General features: G+C 48.6%; 5 protein-coding genes across 5 annotated transcripts; 1 reads left to right on the forward strand and 4 right to left on the reverse strand.

The window, feature by feature from the left end:
- Positions 1 to 1577: 1577 nt before the first annotated feature.
- Positions 1578 to 3051, reverse strand: BDV37DRAFT_294750 (N2227-like protein-domain-containing protein; the record flags this gene model as incomplete). Its single annotated transcript, XM_032089704.1, has 4 exons — positions 1578 to 2196; positions 2252 to 2624; positions 2674 to 2916; positions 2968 to 3051. 4 exons carry the CDS (start codon positions 3049 to 3051, stop codon positions 1625 to 1627), a joined length of 1272 nt encoding a protein of 423 aa, XP_031940467.1. The 3' UTR covers positions 1578 to 1624.
- An 827-nt stretch (positions 3052 to 3878) lies between these two features.
- On the forward strand, positions 3879 to 4869 carry BDV37DRAFT_294752 (fumarylacetoacetate hydrolase family protein; the record flags this gene model as incomplete). The annotated part of the gene is made up of 3 exons (XM_032089705.1): positions 3879 to 4064; positions 4123 to 4492; positions 4571 to 4869. The coding sequence occupies 3 exons, from the start codon at positions 3879 to 3881 to the stop codon at positions 4867 to 4869; spliced, it is 855 nt and encodes a 284-aa protein (XP_031940468.1).
- Positions 4870 to 5187: 318 nt separating this feature from the next.
- On the reverse strand, positions 5188 to 6387 carry BDV37DRAFT_283948 (trihydroxytoluene oxygenase; the record flags this gene model as incomplete). The annotated part of the gene is made up of 3 exons (XM_032087398.1): positions 5188 to 5667; positions 5722 to 5953; positions 6008 to 6387. 3 exons carry the CDS (start codon positions 6385 to 6387, stop codon positions 5188 to 5190), a joined length of 1092 nt encoding a protein of 363 aa, XP_031940469.1.
- Positions 6388 to 6888: 501 nt separating this feature from the next.
- Positions 6889 to 9622, reverse strand: BDV37DRAFT_272269 (beta-glucosidase; the record flags this gene model as incomplete). Its single annotated transcript, XM_032084847.1, has 7 exons — positions 6889 to 7388; positions 7479 to 7634; positions 7674 to 7909; positions 7969 to 8359; positions 8417 to 8783; positions 8836 to 9452; positions 9508 to 9622. The coding sequence occupies 7 exons, from the start codon at positions 9620 to 9622 to the stop codon at positions 6889 to 6891; spliced, it is 2382 nt and encodes a 793-aa protein (XP_031940470.1).
- A 960-nt stretch (positions 9623 to 10582) lies between these two features.
- BDV37DRAFT_283951 (GMC family oxidoreductase) lies at positions 10583 to 12529 on the reverse strand (the record flags this gene model as incomplete). Its single annotated transcript, XM_032087399.1, has 4 exons — positions 10583 to 10809; positions 10866 to 11485; positions 11552 to 12161; positions 12217 to 12529. 4 exons carry the CDS (start codon positions 12527 to 12529, stop codon positions 10583 to 10585), a joined length of 1770 nt encoding a protein of 589 aa, XP_031940471.1.
- Positions 12530 to 12701: the final 172 nt, after the last annotated feature.

Raw genomic sequence — 12701 nt, forward strand, 5'->3', positions numbered from 1 at the left:
AGTGTTGTCCTTCAGTGCACCGAGCGCTATGTCCATTGCTTCCTTTCGATCGTAGCATCTTACTTGATGCATTTTATATGGGGCGAGCAGATAGGATCTTTTGAGATGAGGCTTGTATGATCTATATTCGGACCTGTGTGTCTTGTCACTAGGTTTCTCATGTTGGCTAGATTTTCGTTTGCGATTCTCATTGCTGCGGTAGCCTTTTTGGAAAGACTCACCAGCCTCAAAAAGATGGTTGACGGCCTTAACAAGATGCCTCCATAGCTCAATAGTATCGGATGTTGGCATCGTGAGACGAGGAATGACTCCGGTGGAATGTATATTGAAATATCAAGGTCCTAAATCCTAGGGTAATAGAAGAAGTGCTGACTGGGCTCGTATATCGGATGAGGAAGAGGTCTTATAAGCAACTTCGGCTTCGTTGACTCAAATTCGCCCGCGGAGTGGAGCGCAAAGCCTGGTGATTGCCTTATGTATGGGCCGGCTTTTACCTGCATGAAAACTGCCCCTTGCCTATACACGAATTGGAATTGGCGGCACACTGCGATGGACCTAACATGTACTACAAGGAGTGATATAAGTAGAATACGTATTCCAAAAATGATATTCTGCTATTTTAGTTTCATCAGCATTGGACTTGCCATGCTGTCAAGCGAAATACCTGACTATAGCGGAACTTGCACTTTCAGCTGAATCGATCTAACCAGATGTCCACAGTTGAAAAGAATAACCTGGTGTCAGTACCATAATAGCCTATCAAGAGTATGTTGAAACGGTATGAGCCATGAGTCATATGTCGCAAACCCATCACGGCTTAATTTAGAATTGAACCCTCGAATGTGAGGTATGGAAATGTCCTATCCTGTGGCAATTCCATGGACGCAGTCACGCCACCCAGTCTTCTGGGTTGAGACGCCTTGTTCAGCAACGCGTACAGGCCCAGAGATACCTGCAGCCGGTCTTAGTGTGTAGTTCACAATTTTGTAGTGCGTTTCTATACAACTCATGGTGGCGTCACTCTATACCCGCCATAGCCAGTTCAAATCACTGAGGGACGCAGTCAATACTTAATTACATTCATCAAGGATTACCAGGAGTATACAAACACAACGTAGAGTCACGTTCTGAGAATCGCTTGATCGGGGATCTCCTAGTTGGGTCGATAAGTCTCCGTTGCATTGATCATTTCGGTGCCTTTGTCTAACATACACACGAATAATCTACCAGAATATCCGAAACAGCCAGCTCCGGCTGACAACTGCCTAACAAAGAAAGCACAAGACATTGAGGGGATTCCCACGTTCTTTGAGGCTTCTTCCAGGTGTCGACCATTGCGTGTGCAGGCTGATTACCTTGCCAGTCATCGCATCAGATGCGAAATGTGGCCCATCGTCTTGGAGCATTATCCTGATGAGGAGCTTTGGTCCCATTTTTATAATTACTCGCGTGACGTGTAGGAAATTCTGTATTCCCTGTCCGGTAGTTGGGTTCTCCCATCCATCGTTCAGTAGTTTCCAGGAAATTTCCTGACGTGAAATGGATCTTCCCCACAACAAAACTTTCACTCTTGAGGCCTGCTCAAGTCATGCATTTCCGTCTAGTTGGGCCAATGGCTCTACATTCAATTTTTCCGAGCAACCCAAAACTGCGCCTGATATGCATTCTTGCTCAGTCCCTTCCCATTCTGGGCGTAGGCCACTTCCTTACCACGAACTGTCTTCCCAGGGATTGTTATATCCCCGCAAGATGCGTCCGTCTCCTGGAACGTAAACCCAATGTGCTCGGATAAAGCCACAATCTCATCCAGCGACAGCTGCAAAAAGGGCGCACTCCCGTATAGCAACGGACCCAGGTTGATCCACTGGCCCCCGGGGCGGAGTAGTCGATGGATATTCTCAAAGTAAGAAACCAAGTTCCGCGCAGTATCGATGAAGAACAGCGTGACTATCACATCATACTTCCCCGTCTCTTCTGCAAATACCGTAGTAAAGTCGCCTTCTACCAGGAGGACTGAGGGACTAGCCAATGTATCTGGAAACGAGACGGAACGCTGCAGATCACTAGTTGTCGCCTGGTGTGACCACCAGTCGATGTACGGATAGAAAGTCTTGCTGTTGGCGCTGGACAGGCTGGATAGATATCGATACGCGAGGTTCATGTACATGGACCATTCGTTCATGGTTACCTCGAAGCCTGCCTTGATTAGCACCTCTCGATGATCTTCCGTTGCAGCTGAAGCAAATCTCACCACTTAATGCATTAACCTCATTTGCCAACCGTCCCAGTCCTGCACCGGGTAGTAACACCCGCAACGGTTGCTCGAGATTTCTCGACATATTCGCAAGAGTACCCAAAATGCACGGGAATGCGTCCTGTCTCTCGTTGTACCCTTCATCGGCCCAATCGCGCACGAAATGCTTCATCGCCTGCGAGACACTCGTCTTGTCGGTATTGACACCCTGCTTCTCATTCTCCTTGATGAATTTGTCCAATTCAGTCTGGGTAATGTTATAGAATTGCATCCCATGCTTGACAATCTCATGGGCTAATTTCTCGTTTGTCTCGAAAAGGTGGTCCACTGTATTCAGTTTACGGGTATATTTAATCGTGGATTCGACGATCTAATTACTCGTTAGTATCGAAAACAAGAAGTTTTACCGGGGCGCATACCGAGCGCTGTCTCTTAGTGATTTTCTTATACCAATCCCGCCATCGCTTCGTCTCGGCTAGATTGCGCTCTTTGTAGCGATGGAAGGCATGGAGAGCTGTGAGCAATCTCTGTCGAGGATGTGATGCATCCCCCGATGTGGCGGGGCGTTGAAGGCGACTTTGTAGTCGCGCGTATTCTTCTTGCTGACGTGACTCAGCTGGGTCAACTAGGGTGATATTTGTCACGAAGACGTGTGTTATCCTCTGCGACAAGTTAGTTAAGTGATCTTGCGCCAATGGGTGGGAGGTTGTTACTTCTAATTCGGCATCGTACTGGGGAACGATATCCTTTGCCCATGCCAGACAGAGAATATACAAAAATAATAGTATATGACGCATTCTGTCCTACATATGCACATCGTGTGTCATAAGAAAAAGATAAAAATGAAAATGAAATTGTGGGAGACGCATGGCCAAAAATCTCGAATCCACGACGCCCCGAAGGTCCTCAAATCCAGAGTCCTTTGAGCATTGCCAAGTCCGACGGGCTATTGTTGGAGATTGTTCCTCTTGGCACCGAGAGTCATGGTTTGATAGCCATCTGGATTTATCTGCTACTGTATCAACGGCGATATTGTAACCCATACAGCACTGTGCCTGATTTATTAGCTCTTGTGCCGGAATCTCTGTACAGAACTTCTCAGTTCTGGGAGCATTGGTCAACACAGCTCAGCATCTAACAGAAAAAAGCAGATCTCTCTATTTCTGAGAATATTCAGCAGACGTATTTCTGTCTCCGAAGTCTTGCGGTTTTTTCGTCTGATATACTTTGACATCATGTAGATGCAGAGCGACAACTTCACGCTATAATGGATGTTAACTGAGTCTATATTTTACCCCAGATCACACAGAACACCAACGCTGTGGTTTCTGCTACAAGATGCATCCAAGTGAGGATGGCCTGATATGCTTTGGTACAAGACTGATATGGTTGGAGCCCTCAACACAATGGGAGTGCATCCTCTCTCCGCCTTTCGTTCCTTCTCCATCGGATGTACGGAAATATGGAGGTTCATCGAGTCCCACCGTCCCCGCATCGATAAGGCTTCACCCGCAATATCCGAGGTGGAACACGGAACCCCATCCCGATCCCCCCAATAAATAGCCAATGCGGCACCTCAATTGTCTCGACCCCAATTTCCTCAAATACTATTCGCGCCGTCAAGATGTCCTGGACGCACCTCATCCGATTTATCGCCGTCGAAGATAGCCAAGAGCATCTGGGCCAATTAGTCGACACCACTCGCGACATTGGCAAAGATAGCGTCAATGGCGTGGAAATCGCCGCGTATCTTATCGATGGTACGATCTTTGACGGGCGCGTATCCACGACCGTGATGCACGTTAAGCAGGTAAAGACCAGATCTGATAGCGGACTATAGTCGAAGTGCTATACTAACAACAAAGTAGCTTCTCTCCCCAGTCACCAAGGAACAATGCAGTTACATCCGTTGTCTGGGCCTGAACTACCTCGACCACGCCAAGGAAGCCAACATGGCCCTCCCCACAGTCCCCGTTATGTTCACCAAGCCTCGCACTGCCCTAGCCAATCCGTACCCAGCGACGATCAATATCCCCAAATGTGCGCAGGATGAAACGAGCGATTACGAGGCAGAACTCTGCGTCGTCATTGGAAAGACAGGGCGTGATATCCCTGAAGAGGAAGCGCTGGATTATGTTCTGGGTTATACAGCGTCTAACGACGTTTCGGCAAGGACGCTGCAATTTGCGACTTCGCAGTGGTCGTTTTCGAAGGGGTTGGATGGGAGTTGCCCTGTTGGTATGTTCTTTGTTTCCCTCTGTCTCTCGTTGTCCCTCTTTGGCTTTCTCTGCAGGTTCCTGTCGCTAACCAGCGTAGGGCCCGTCCTCGTTTCGTCCTCTGTCATCAAGGACCCGCAGACGTTGTTCATTAAGGCGATTCATAATGGGAGCGTCCTACAGAATGGCCATACCAAGGAAATGCTGTTTTCGATTAAGAAACAGATCTCCTATCTGTCCCAGGGCACAACACTGGAAGCGGGCACAATTTTCCTGACGGGAACTCCGGCTGGAATTGGGTTTACTCGGGAACCCAGAATTGTGCTGAAGGATGGTGATGAGATCAATGTCGAAATTGAAAACATTGGCACGTTAATCAACAAGGTGCGGTATGAATAAATAGCGTTGTTTTTATATAGAAGAGGCTATTCGTTATGTTTATCATGAAACATTAAGATTGAACTCACTTCATTCTTCTGCTGATTATATATTGCTAAATGACGTAGACGGAATCTGCTAGATATAGTAGGTCTGTTATCCAGTGACTAGGGTAGTAGTAGGTTTGGGAAATCTCGTATCTCTTGTACAACTTGCTTATTTGGAACGACACGGCTCTGATATAAGGCCCCCACTGCGCCACATAATCAAAAGTATACTTAATAAATTGGACATAAATTGGTATATTCACCCCTCCAGATCCTAGGTGAAACGGTAGAACTAGTTCAAGAACCAGGACGGGACCTCAGGACCCCAAACAGCCAACGACTCATCCCCCGCAGGTCCATAACCAATTGGAGTCTCCTCATTAATCAAATCGCCATCTGCATAGTGTTCCACCATATTACCGGTAGTATCCCACCAGTAGTCGAAAATTTGGGAGCCCAGGATGTGTCTCCCCACGCCCCAAACCGATTCATATCCTTTCTCACTCAACCATTGATGGCCGAGATGCTGCGTGTCAATATCATGGACCTCAAAAGAGCAATGATGAACATGTGAGGTTGGATTCGTGCTCAAGAAGAAGCTATGATGATCGACATAGTCGGTTCCACGGTCGATGTGTGCGAAGAGAGCGACATTCTTCTTCTGACCGTCCTTCTCGACGTGCAGGAAATCACTCGGCACAATATTGAAGTTCATCGTATAGAAGTTTACCAATTCGTCGAACTTCTGAACGCAGAGCCCGAAGTGTCCGAGCTGGATTGCCTATTAGTGCATACTTTATTCATATGGGTATAGCAGAGAACGCACCTTATGAACCGCAGCTGGACCTGGGTTAAAGCGCTGAAACTTCCGAATCCGTGGTTTCTCAGACTCCGTATTCACGATAATGCTCGTCGGGTATTCTCCAGTCTGGCGTGGCTCTTGGCCATAGATCAGGTTGATAGGAAATCCCTCCGGATCAGGTAGAGTTAGCAGATGCCCTCCGCCGGGGGCCTCTGACAGCTCTTGAATTTCCCCTGCACCAGGCAGTTGCGCAGCTCTACGGGATTAGCAATCTTTTCACTGCCACAGGAAGCAAGGATAGATTACTCACTTCTCTAGGTCCTGGAACGACTCCACTTCGAACGCGCCCCCTAAGAACTTCTTTTCTCCCTTCTGTGCGTAATACACATATTGATCACTCCCGTAGCCTCGGTACCAAATCCGATCGGCCGTCTTGTCAACCACCTCCATCCCAAAGTCCTGTAAAAACACCGTAATCTCATTCAAGTCCGGATGCTGGTATCGCATATGCGACAGTTTCACCAGGCGGATCTGCTTCTCAGTATCGATATTGCATCGCGTCCTCCACGATGCGACGGACTCCTGCTCCGGGCCTATGGCAGTAATATCGGCAATTGAGGCCCCATGGGCCGGGGTGGGTCGTTCGCTCTGCTCATTTCGTGCGCGATTAGCAAGGCCGTCCAGGGGCATCTTGGGGGGCTGTGGCTCGTACCACGATCATACTGTATACTTTTTTCTTCTGTGAATTCGTTGTACTGAGTCTCGGATGTGCTACCTTCCTTTCTGCTTATAAGAATTACCCCAAGAATTTCCCCGCATGTAGTCGGCTCGGAGGGGCCTGCCTTATTTCTGGGGTCGAAGCCACTTGTCCCACTGTTGACCAGCTCATGTCCCACATTCTCTCTGTGGGGCTGGTTTATGATCGTGTTTGTCGGCATTACATGTGAATAACAACCCAATTCATTTATATTTCTCCGACGTATGGCTGGGCGGCGTTTCAGATATCTTCTCCCAACATACTATCCGTGCTCATCCATCGCTTCTATATATAGCATGGTAATACCATATATACTCGAATCACAAGGGGATACTACCCCAAGTTATGCTTTATGTATGTAGCCTAGATATACTGAGCATGCATTTTGTATTTACTGACAGGCAGCATAACAAACATCAGGCCATTCCACCGACTTAATACTCATATCCGCGGATCGGAGTGAACGAGCCTGTCGCCTGGAAGTCCCTACTCGAAAACCCAACGTGCGCTTGTATCAGCCCGCTTGCTATCACCCACTGCTGCCTTGTAACATCCCAGTTACTAATATCCCTTCTCGTCAACTCAAATGTGACTTTTCTAGACTCTCCAGGCTGGAGGTGCACCTTCTCAAATCCCCGAAGAACATTCACTGGCGAAGCGGCCCGAGTCGTGTCTTTAGGAAAGCTCAAGTAAAGCTGTGGTACAGCGGCCCCAGCAACATCTCCGGTTGTTTTTACGGTAATGGATATTCTGTAAAGCGCTTCCCAGAGATTGGGATTTCCTCCAGGGATGACCTTTGCATCCGCCGGTAGAGCCGATAAATCTCCGTTGGATAGAGGAGTGATGGAGATGTTCCTTCCGATCGCAAAGGTGGTGTACGAAAGACCGTATCCAAATTCGTATTGTACAGTTTTGTTATAGTAATCGAAATGTCCTATTAGCTTGCAGCGTATCCTGTTAGTGAGGTTCTGAGGGCTCATGGTTACTGGCCACAGAAATAGCTACAGATCGGAGGAATACGCACGGTAATCAATCAGCACCCCTTCCTTAAAATCAGATTGCCAGGCTCCTGGATCATTAGTATTTTGGATAGCCGTAGCATTTTGAATCGGAGCAAAAGAATAGTCAGATTGTGCTTTTGCGATTGTGTAGGGCAGATGGCCGGATGGGTTGACATCTCCTCACAGCACGTCGACGATGCTGTTGCCGGCTTCTTGACCTGGAAGGTGGGCGGCCAGGATGGCAGTTACATTGGGATGGTCCGCCCATGGCAGGATATTGACACCGTTGGAGTGGGTCACAACCACTGTATTTGGGCACGTAGACGCGATCTGCTCGGCAACCTCGTCGCCGTTCCAGTCCAAATGGAGCGACGTGCGGTCTTCGCCTTCAGTTGCCCAGCTTTTTAGGAATACGAGGCAGACGTCCGGGGACGAAGGGAGTAGCGCTTTGAGGCTGGGTTCCATTTCGTTTAGCGTCAGTTGGTGGAGATGGGCTGGGGTAATTGCACTTACTATGGGCTATCCTCTTCAATAATAGCACTGTTGTTCAGTATGTATTGCACAAGAGTCTGACCTCGGAAGCTAGCGCGCTCCTTAATTGCCTCTAGAGGACTGACTATATACGAGAAGAGGCCTGATCCAGAGCCTCCACCTGCTGCAAGCACGCCGTATTCGTAGTTACCAACGCCGTTGAAGTAGAAAACGAACATGCCGTTCGTGAAGTCTCCAGCGTCATTGCCGAAAACCGCGATCTGCTTCGGAGATTTCAGGGGAAGTGTGTTGTTGGCGTTTTTCAGAAGTACGATACCGTCCGCAGCTTGCTTCCGGATCTCTTCTCCATGGTTGCCGCGGACGTCAACATTGGCGACTGGTCTATAGGTGTAATTGTATTTGTACTCATTGGCTGCTTGTTATTCAGTATAAGACTCTACGCCTTCATTAGATGAAAGTCATCACTTACGGCTAGAGAAGAGAACTGCATTGAGCTCCACGTTGACCGGGTCCAGGGCTGGGAAACCCTTGTCCTGATTAAGGTGGAAATATGGCGTCATGACTCTGCGGCACATGTCGTCTAAGCGTTCCATTGAAACAGATCCATTTTCAACAGACTTGGTCAGATTTTCGTGGAAGAATACAGTCCCAAAGCTTGCAGTGCCCGGCATATCCATGTCCTCGCCAGCGTTAATGGCAAAGGCACCACTGTGTGTAGCACCCCAGTCTGACATCACGTACCCTTGGAAACCAAGCTCCTCTTTGAGAATACCATTCAGCACCTTACTGTTCTGGCATCCGTAGGTTTGGTTCAAGCGGTTGTAGCTGCACATTACCTGGTGCCGCGCTGTCAGATATACTTCGCACGCTCATCTATGCATAACTTACCGTAGCCACTCCGGCCCTGACCGCTTGTTGAAATGGCCACACATAGAGCTCGTGCATAGTACGGTCGTCAATATTGGAAGAGACACTCTCAATCGTGGTACCGTCTTCATTCTGGGAGGGCTGCCGTTGGGTTTCTTGCTCATTACCGATGAAGTGCTTGGCGCATGCCTGTACACCGGTGTCCTGGATACCAAGGATGGTCTCCGTGAACAGCTCTCCCGTTAAATAGGGGTCTGGTGAGAAGCCTTCCCAGTTTCTTCCACCCAGGCCCGACCGGCCAAGAGGACCAGCAACCGGCCCAAGAAGAACCTGCGACCCCTTGCCCCGGAACTCGGCAGCCATCTGACTCCCTCTTTCGTAGGCAATATTCTTGTCCCAGGTTGCGGTGATAGTAATGCCCGCAGGGAAGACAGAGGAGTAAGTGCCCTGCTCCAGTGCTAAGGGGCCATTTTGGATACAGAGCCCTGTGAAGTTGAGACGGTAGATGGGCGCAATATTCCCTACACAAGGCCCTTCCGTTCCTGAGACTAGACTTACTTTCTCTTCGGTAGTTAGCTGGGAGACAAAATCCGAGGCCCGTGTAAAGGCATCTTCCCACTGGAGGCCCGTTGCATCCGCTGTTTTATGTCAGGGGAAATATCGCTGAGGGTATGTGCATCGGTGCTCACTCACGGTTGGGAATCTCGTCCGGGGTAGGGCTATAGAGGTAGTCGTTGTGATTCCATGCCGCTTCAGAAGAACCTATACAAATGGCAAATGCTGCTGTGTACACGAGTTGGCTGCGCATGATGGCGATGTTTGCTCAATAGAACTTCAAAGTTCAATGACTCCTTTTTGCAGGCAGGAAATTGTCCCTGTCGATCGGGCCCTTTATATTCTTCTTATATAGCCATGTGGTCCATGCTTTTCCCCTCGCAGTAGAATAAACTGCGACCCCGATACGTCATGCTTCCCTTGAGATCTAAGATGAGTCTAGTTCGTGCATACGGATTCGTTCACAGTATATTGCGTGGTCTCATTCCTTGCCCAGATCCACAATGCAATAGAACACAAGGTATCATTGTATGTAGAAGGTGACCCGGCTAAACTTCGGGTAAACACCCGTGCATACGATGGGCCAGTCGATCATCTCTCTATTTGTTCAAGTAGCATAAGTGGGAAAGGTCGATATGGGGAGGAATGCGGGGGTGAATCTGAGGCACGGCATAAGCTTGATGAACTTTGGGCTGCTGGCAATTTTGCCTAATTTGGCAAGTTCATAGTAAATCGCCTTGGCCTTTGCCGGGATGGATAACTACCAACCTCTATTTTGTGTGTTTTCGGAATCGTCTGACACATATCCCCTTTTCGTTTTGGTTGGGGAACCTTGACTAGAAATGCAGCAAGGGTTGTTATGTACTGTGTATGTGCATGCTCTGGACCGGCTGCTGGGGCATTCCGAAGAGGGACCACTACAACATGAGTCCAGTCACGGCTTCAGCTAAATGAGAGTCATGTCAAAATTATGGGTCTGCCTTCCTCCAACAACTAATGAGGGCCCCAGGTCACTTTTGACAATTACACTGTCTCGTGCCAATGAAAATTCTAGATGTAGGTGTAATCACAGTGGAATCTCAAAAGGAGTAGATGTATGAATATAGTTTACGCCCTGCATAGAGGAAAGGACTCTATTGCCTTCGACTTCGGTTAATATGGACGGACACAACTATGATTTACCACCATATATCTTAGACTATGCTCGACTGACTCAGATATCAGTATCTGCTGCTGCATCCTCCTTGATGATGTCAGAGGCACGTTCCGCAATACCGTAGAGATTAGCCGTTGGATGGCCACCAATCTGCAGAGGTTGAATGGAGGAGTCAACTACGCGTACATTACTAGTACCGTAGACCCTCAATCGACTGTCGACAACTCCACCCATAGAGCGGGGCAACATAGATGTCGTTCCGATGACATGATAGTTTGGCGTATCTAACGATAACGTTCAGAGGTTAAAACATCAAAATAAGAGGGACGGATCTACTTACATTGTTCCCCTATCCATGTCTTCCAGGCTTCGTCCGAGGCATCCTGTGGAACGTCCGTAAACCCAGGCAGAGTTTCATTGCTGATCAGACTGTTGAAGTCGCCACTCTTGAACATTCGACGCAGAAATTTGGACATAGCGATTTGTATCTGGACGTCCCACTCGAGAAGGCCGAAGTTTGGGTTTACTACCGGTGGCTCCATGGGGTCGGCGGAGCTAATGTGAACGTTTCCCCGTGCAAATGGGAGAAGGCCCCAGTAGCCAGTATGGATAGTGTTGGTGTCCTCCAATATGAAGACAAATTCGGCAGCTGGGACATCTTTGCCGAACACAAGGTCGTGCTGGACCTCGAACATTCTCAGCAGGTCCTTTTTTCTCATAGCCCCATTGCTCCCACTAGCGGTAATATTGGCATATTCTTCAAGTTGTGAACGAACTGAGTCAGCTACTGACTGCGTTGATGGCCCGAAGATATCGGACACCGAGGCGAAAGCAACCGTTCTTGTCCCCGTTACCGATGTTTTGGTGGACACGACAATAGAGGTGTTAAGTTGATCTTGGAGGTTTTCGCCAACACTTGGCAGATTGAGCTCGACAGGAATCCCATATTTTTCCAATATCCTGTCGGTGGTGTCAGAAAGCTCCTATGCACGTCCACGGCATTACATTGGGCAGAGAAATGTTTACCTAGGATTCCCAACACCAGAAAGCTCTAAAATTGCCGGTGTCCGCATCGCACCCGCTGCGAGAATAACTTCCTTTCGGCCATTAACAACACTCTTCCGTTGTCTATCTCCATTCTGGGTGATGATCTCGACTCCTTGAGCACTAATATCACTATCCTCTTCCTTATTCTGCCATACGATCCGGGTAACAAACGTATTCAGTTCGACCTGCAGATTCGGTCTCTCTGCATAGGGCCAATAGTATGCTCTAGCCGCATCACTGCGGATGTTCGTCACATCAACGGTATAAGGATGAAGGGCGAAGCCTCGCATATGTCCGGAATTCAAGTCCTGATTCCATGGAATGCCCAGTGACACTAACGTGTTATTCATACTCGCTGTCAAGTCACCTTCATCTTTCCGTATATCCATGAATCCAACGTTCACCGGCCCACTAGTGCCGTGGAGAGCAGGAGAGATGGACGCCCCGGCCTCGATTTGAGTCTGGTTAGGGGCCGTCATATTTTCACTTTTTGTAAAGTAAGGAAACAGGCTGTCCCAGTCCCAGCCTTCGATTCCAATCTCACGCAAGGCATCAATCTGCGCTTTTTCTGCTCGCACGTAGGCCGCTCCTAGGAACCGTTCAATTCTGTTTGTCTAAAGCAAGCTCGGAATCTCTTTACGTACCATTCATAACGCTTGTGCCTCCAAGTGCTTTCCCCGCGCGCATCACCTGGCGGCGATTGCCGAAGCTCTGTTCTGTTGTCTCGTATGCCCAGTCGAGGGGGCTGTCATATGTGTACGGAAGATTGCTGATGTCAGTCACATTGACATTATCAAAAACGGATGGTCCGGCTTCGACAACTAAAACTGATGTCTTTGGATCTTGAGCCAGTCGGTTGGCAACAGCCAATCCACTTGTGCCTCCGCCAACAATGATATAGTCATAGTCCGAGGCTATGACTCCAACTACCAGGAGCAGAATCCAACATGGGAGCATATTTACGGATCTTCAGCACGGGGAGTTCAGTGCTCTTGACTCCGGATATATGTTTCCAGCATCTGGTCCAAGAGGGGATCAGGGCGTAGAGACGGATTTATATCCTTCACTCATATCTGCGGCATGGACATATTCTAGAGCGTCATCCAGCATGCAAAGAAGAGTGTCCAGC

Source organism: Aspergillus pseudonomiae (genome assembly GCF_009193645.1).
Source record: "Aspergillus pseudonomiae strain CBS 119388 unplaced genomic scaffold BDV37scaffold_42, whole genome shotgun sequence".
Classification (NCBI taxonomy): domain Eukaryota; kingdom Fungi; phylum Ascomycota; class Eurotiomycetes; order Eurotiales; family Aspergillaceae; genus Aspergillus; species Aspergillus pseudonomiae.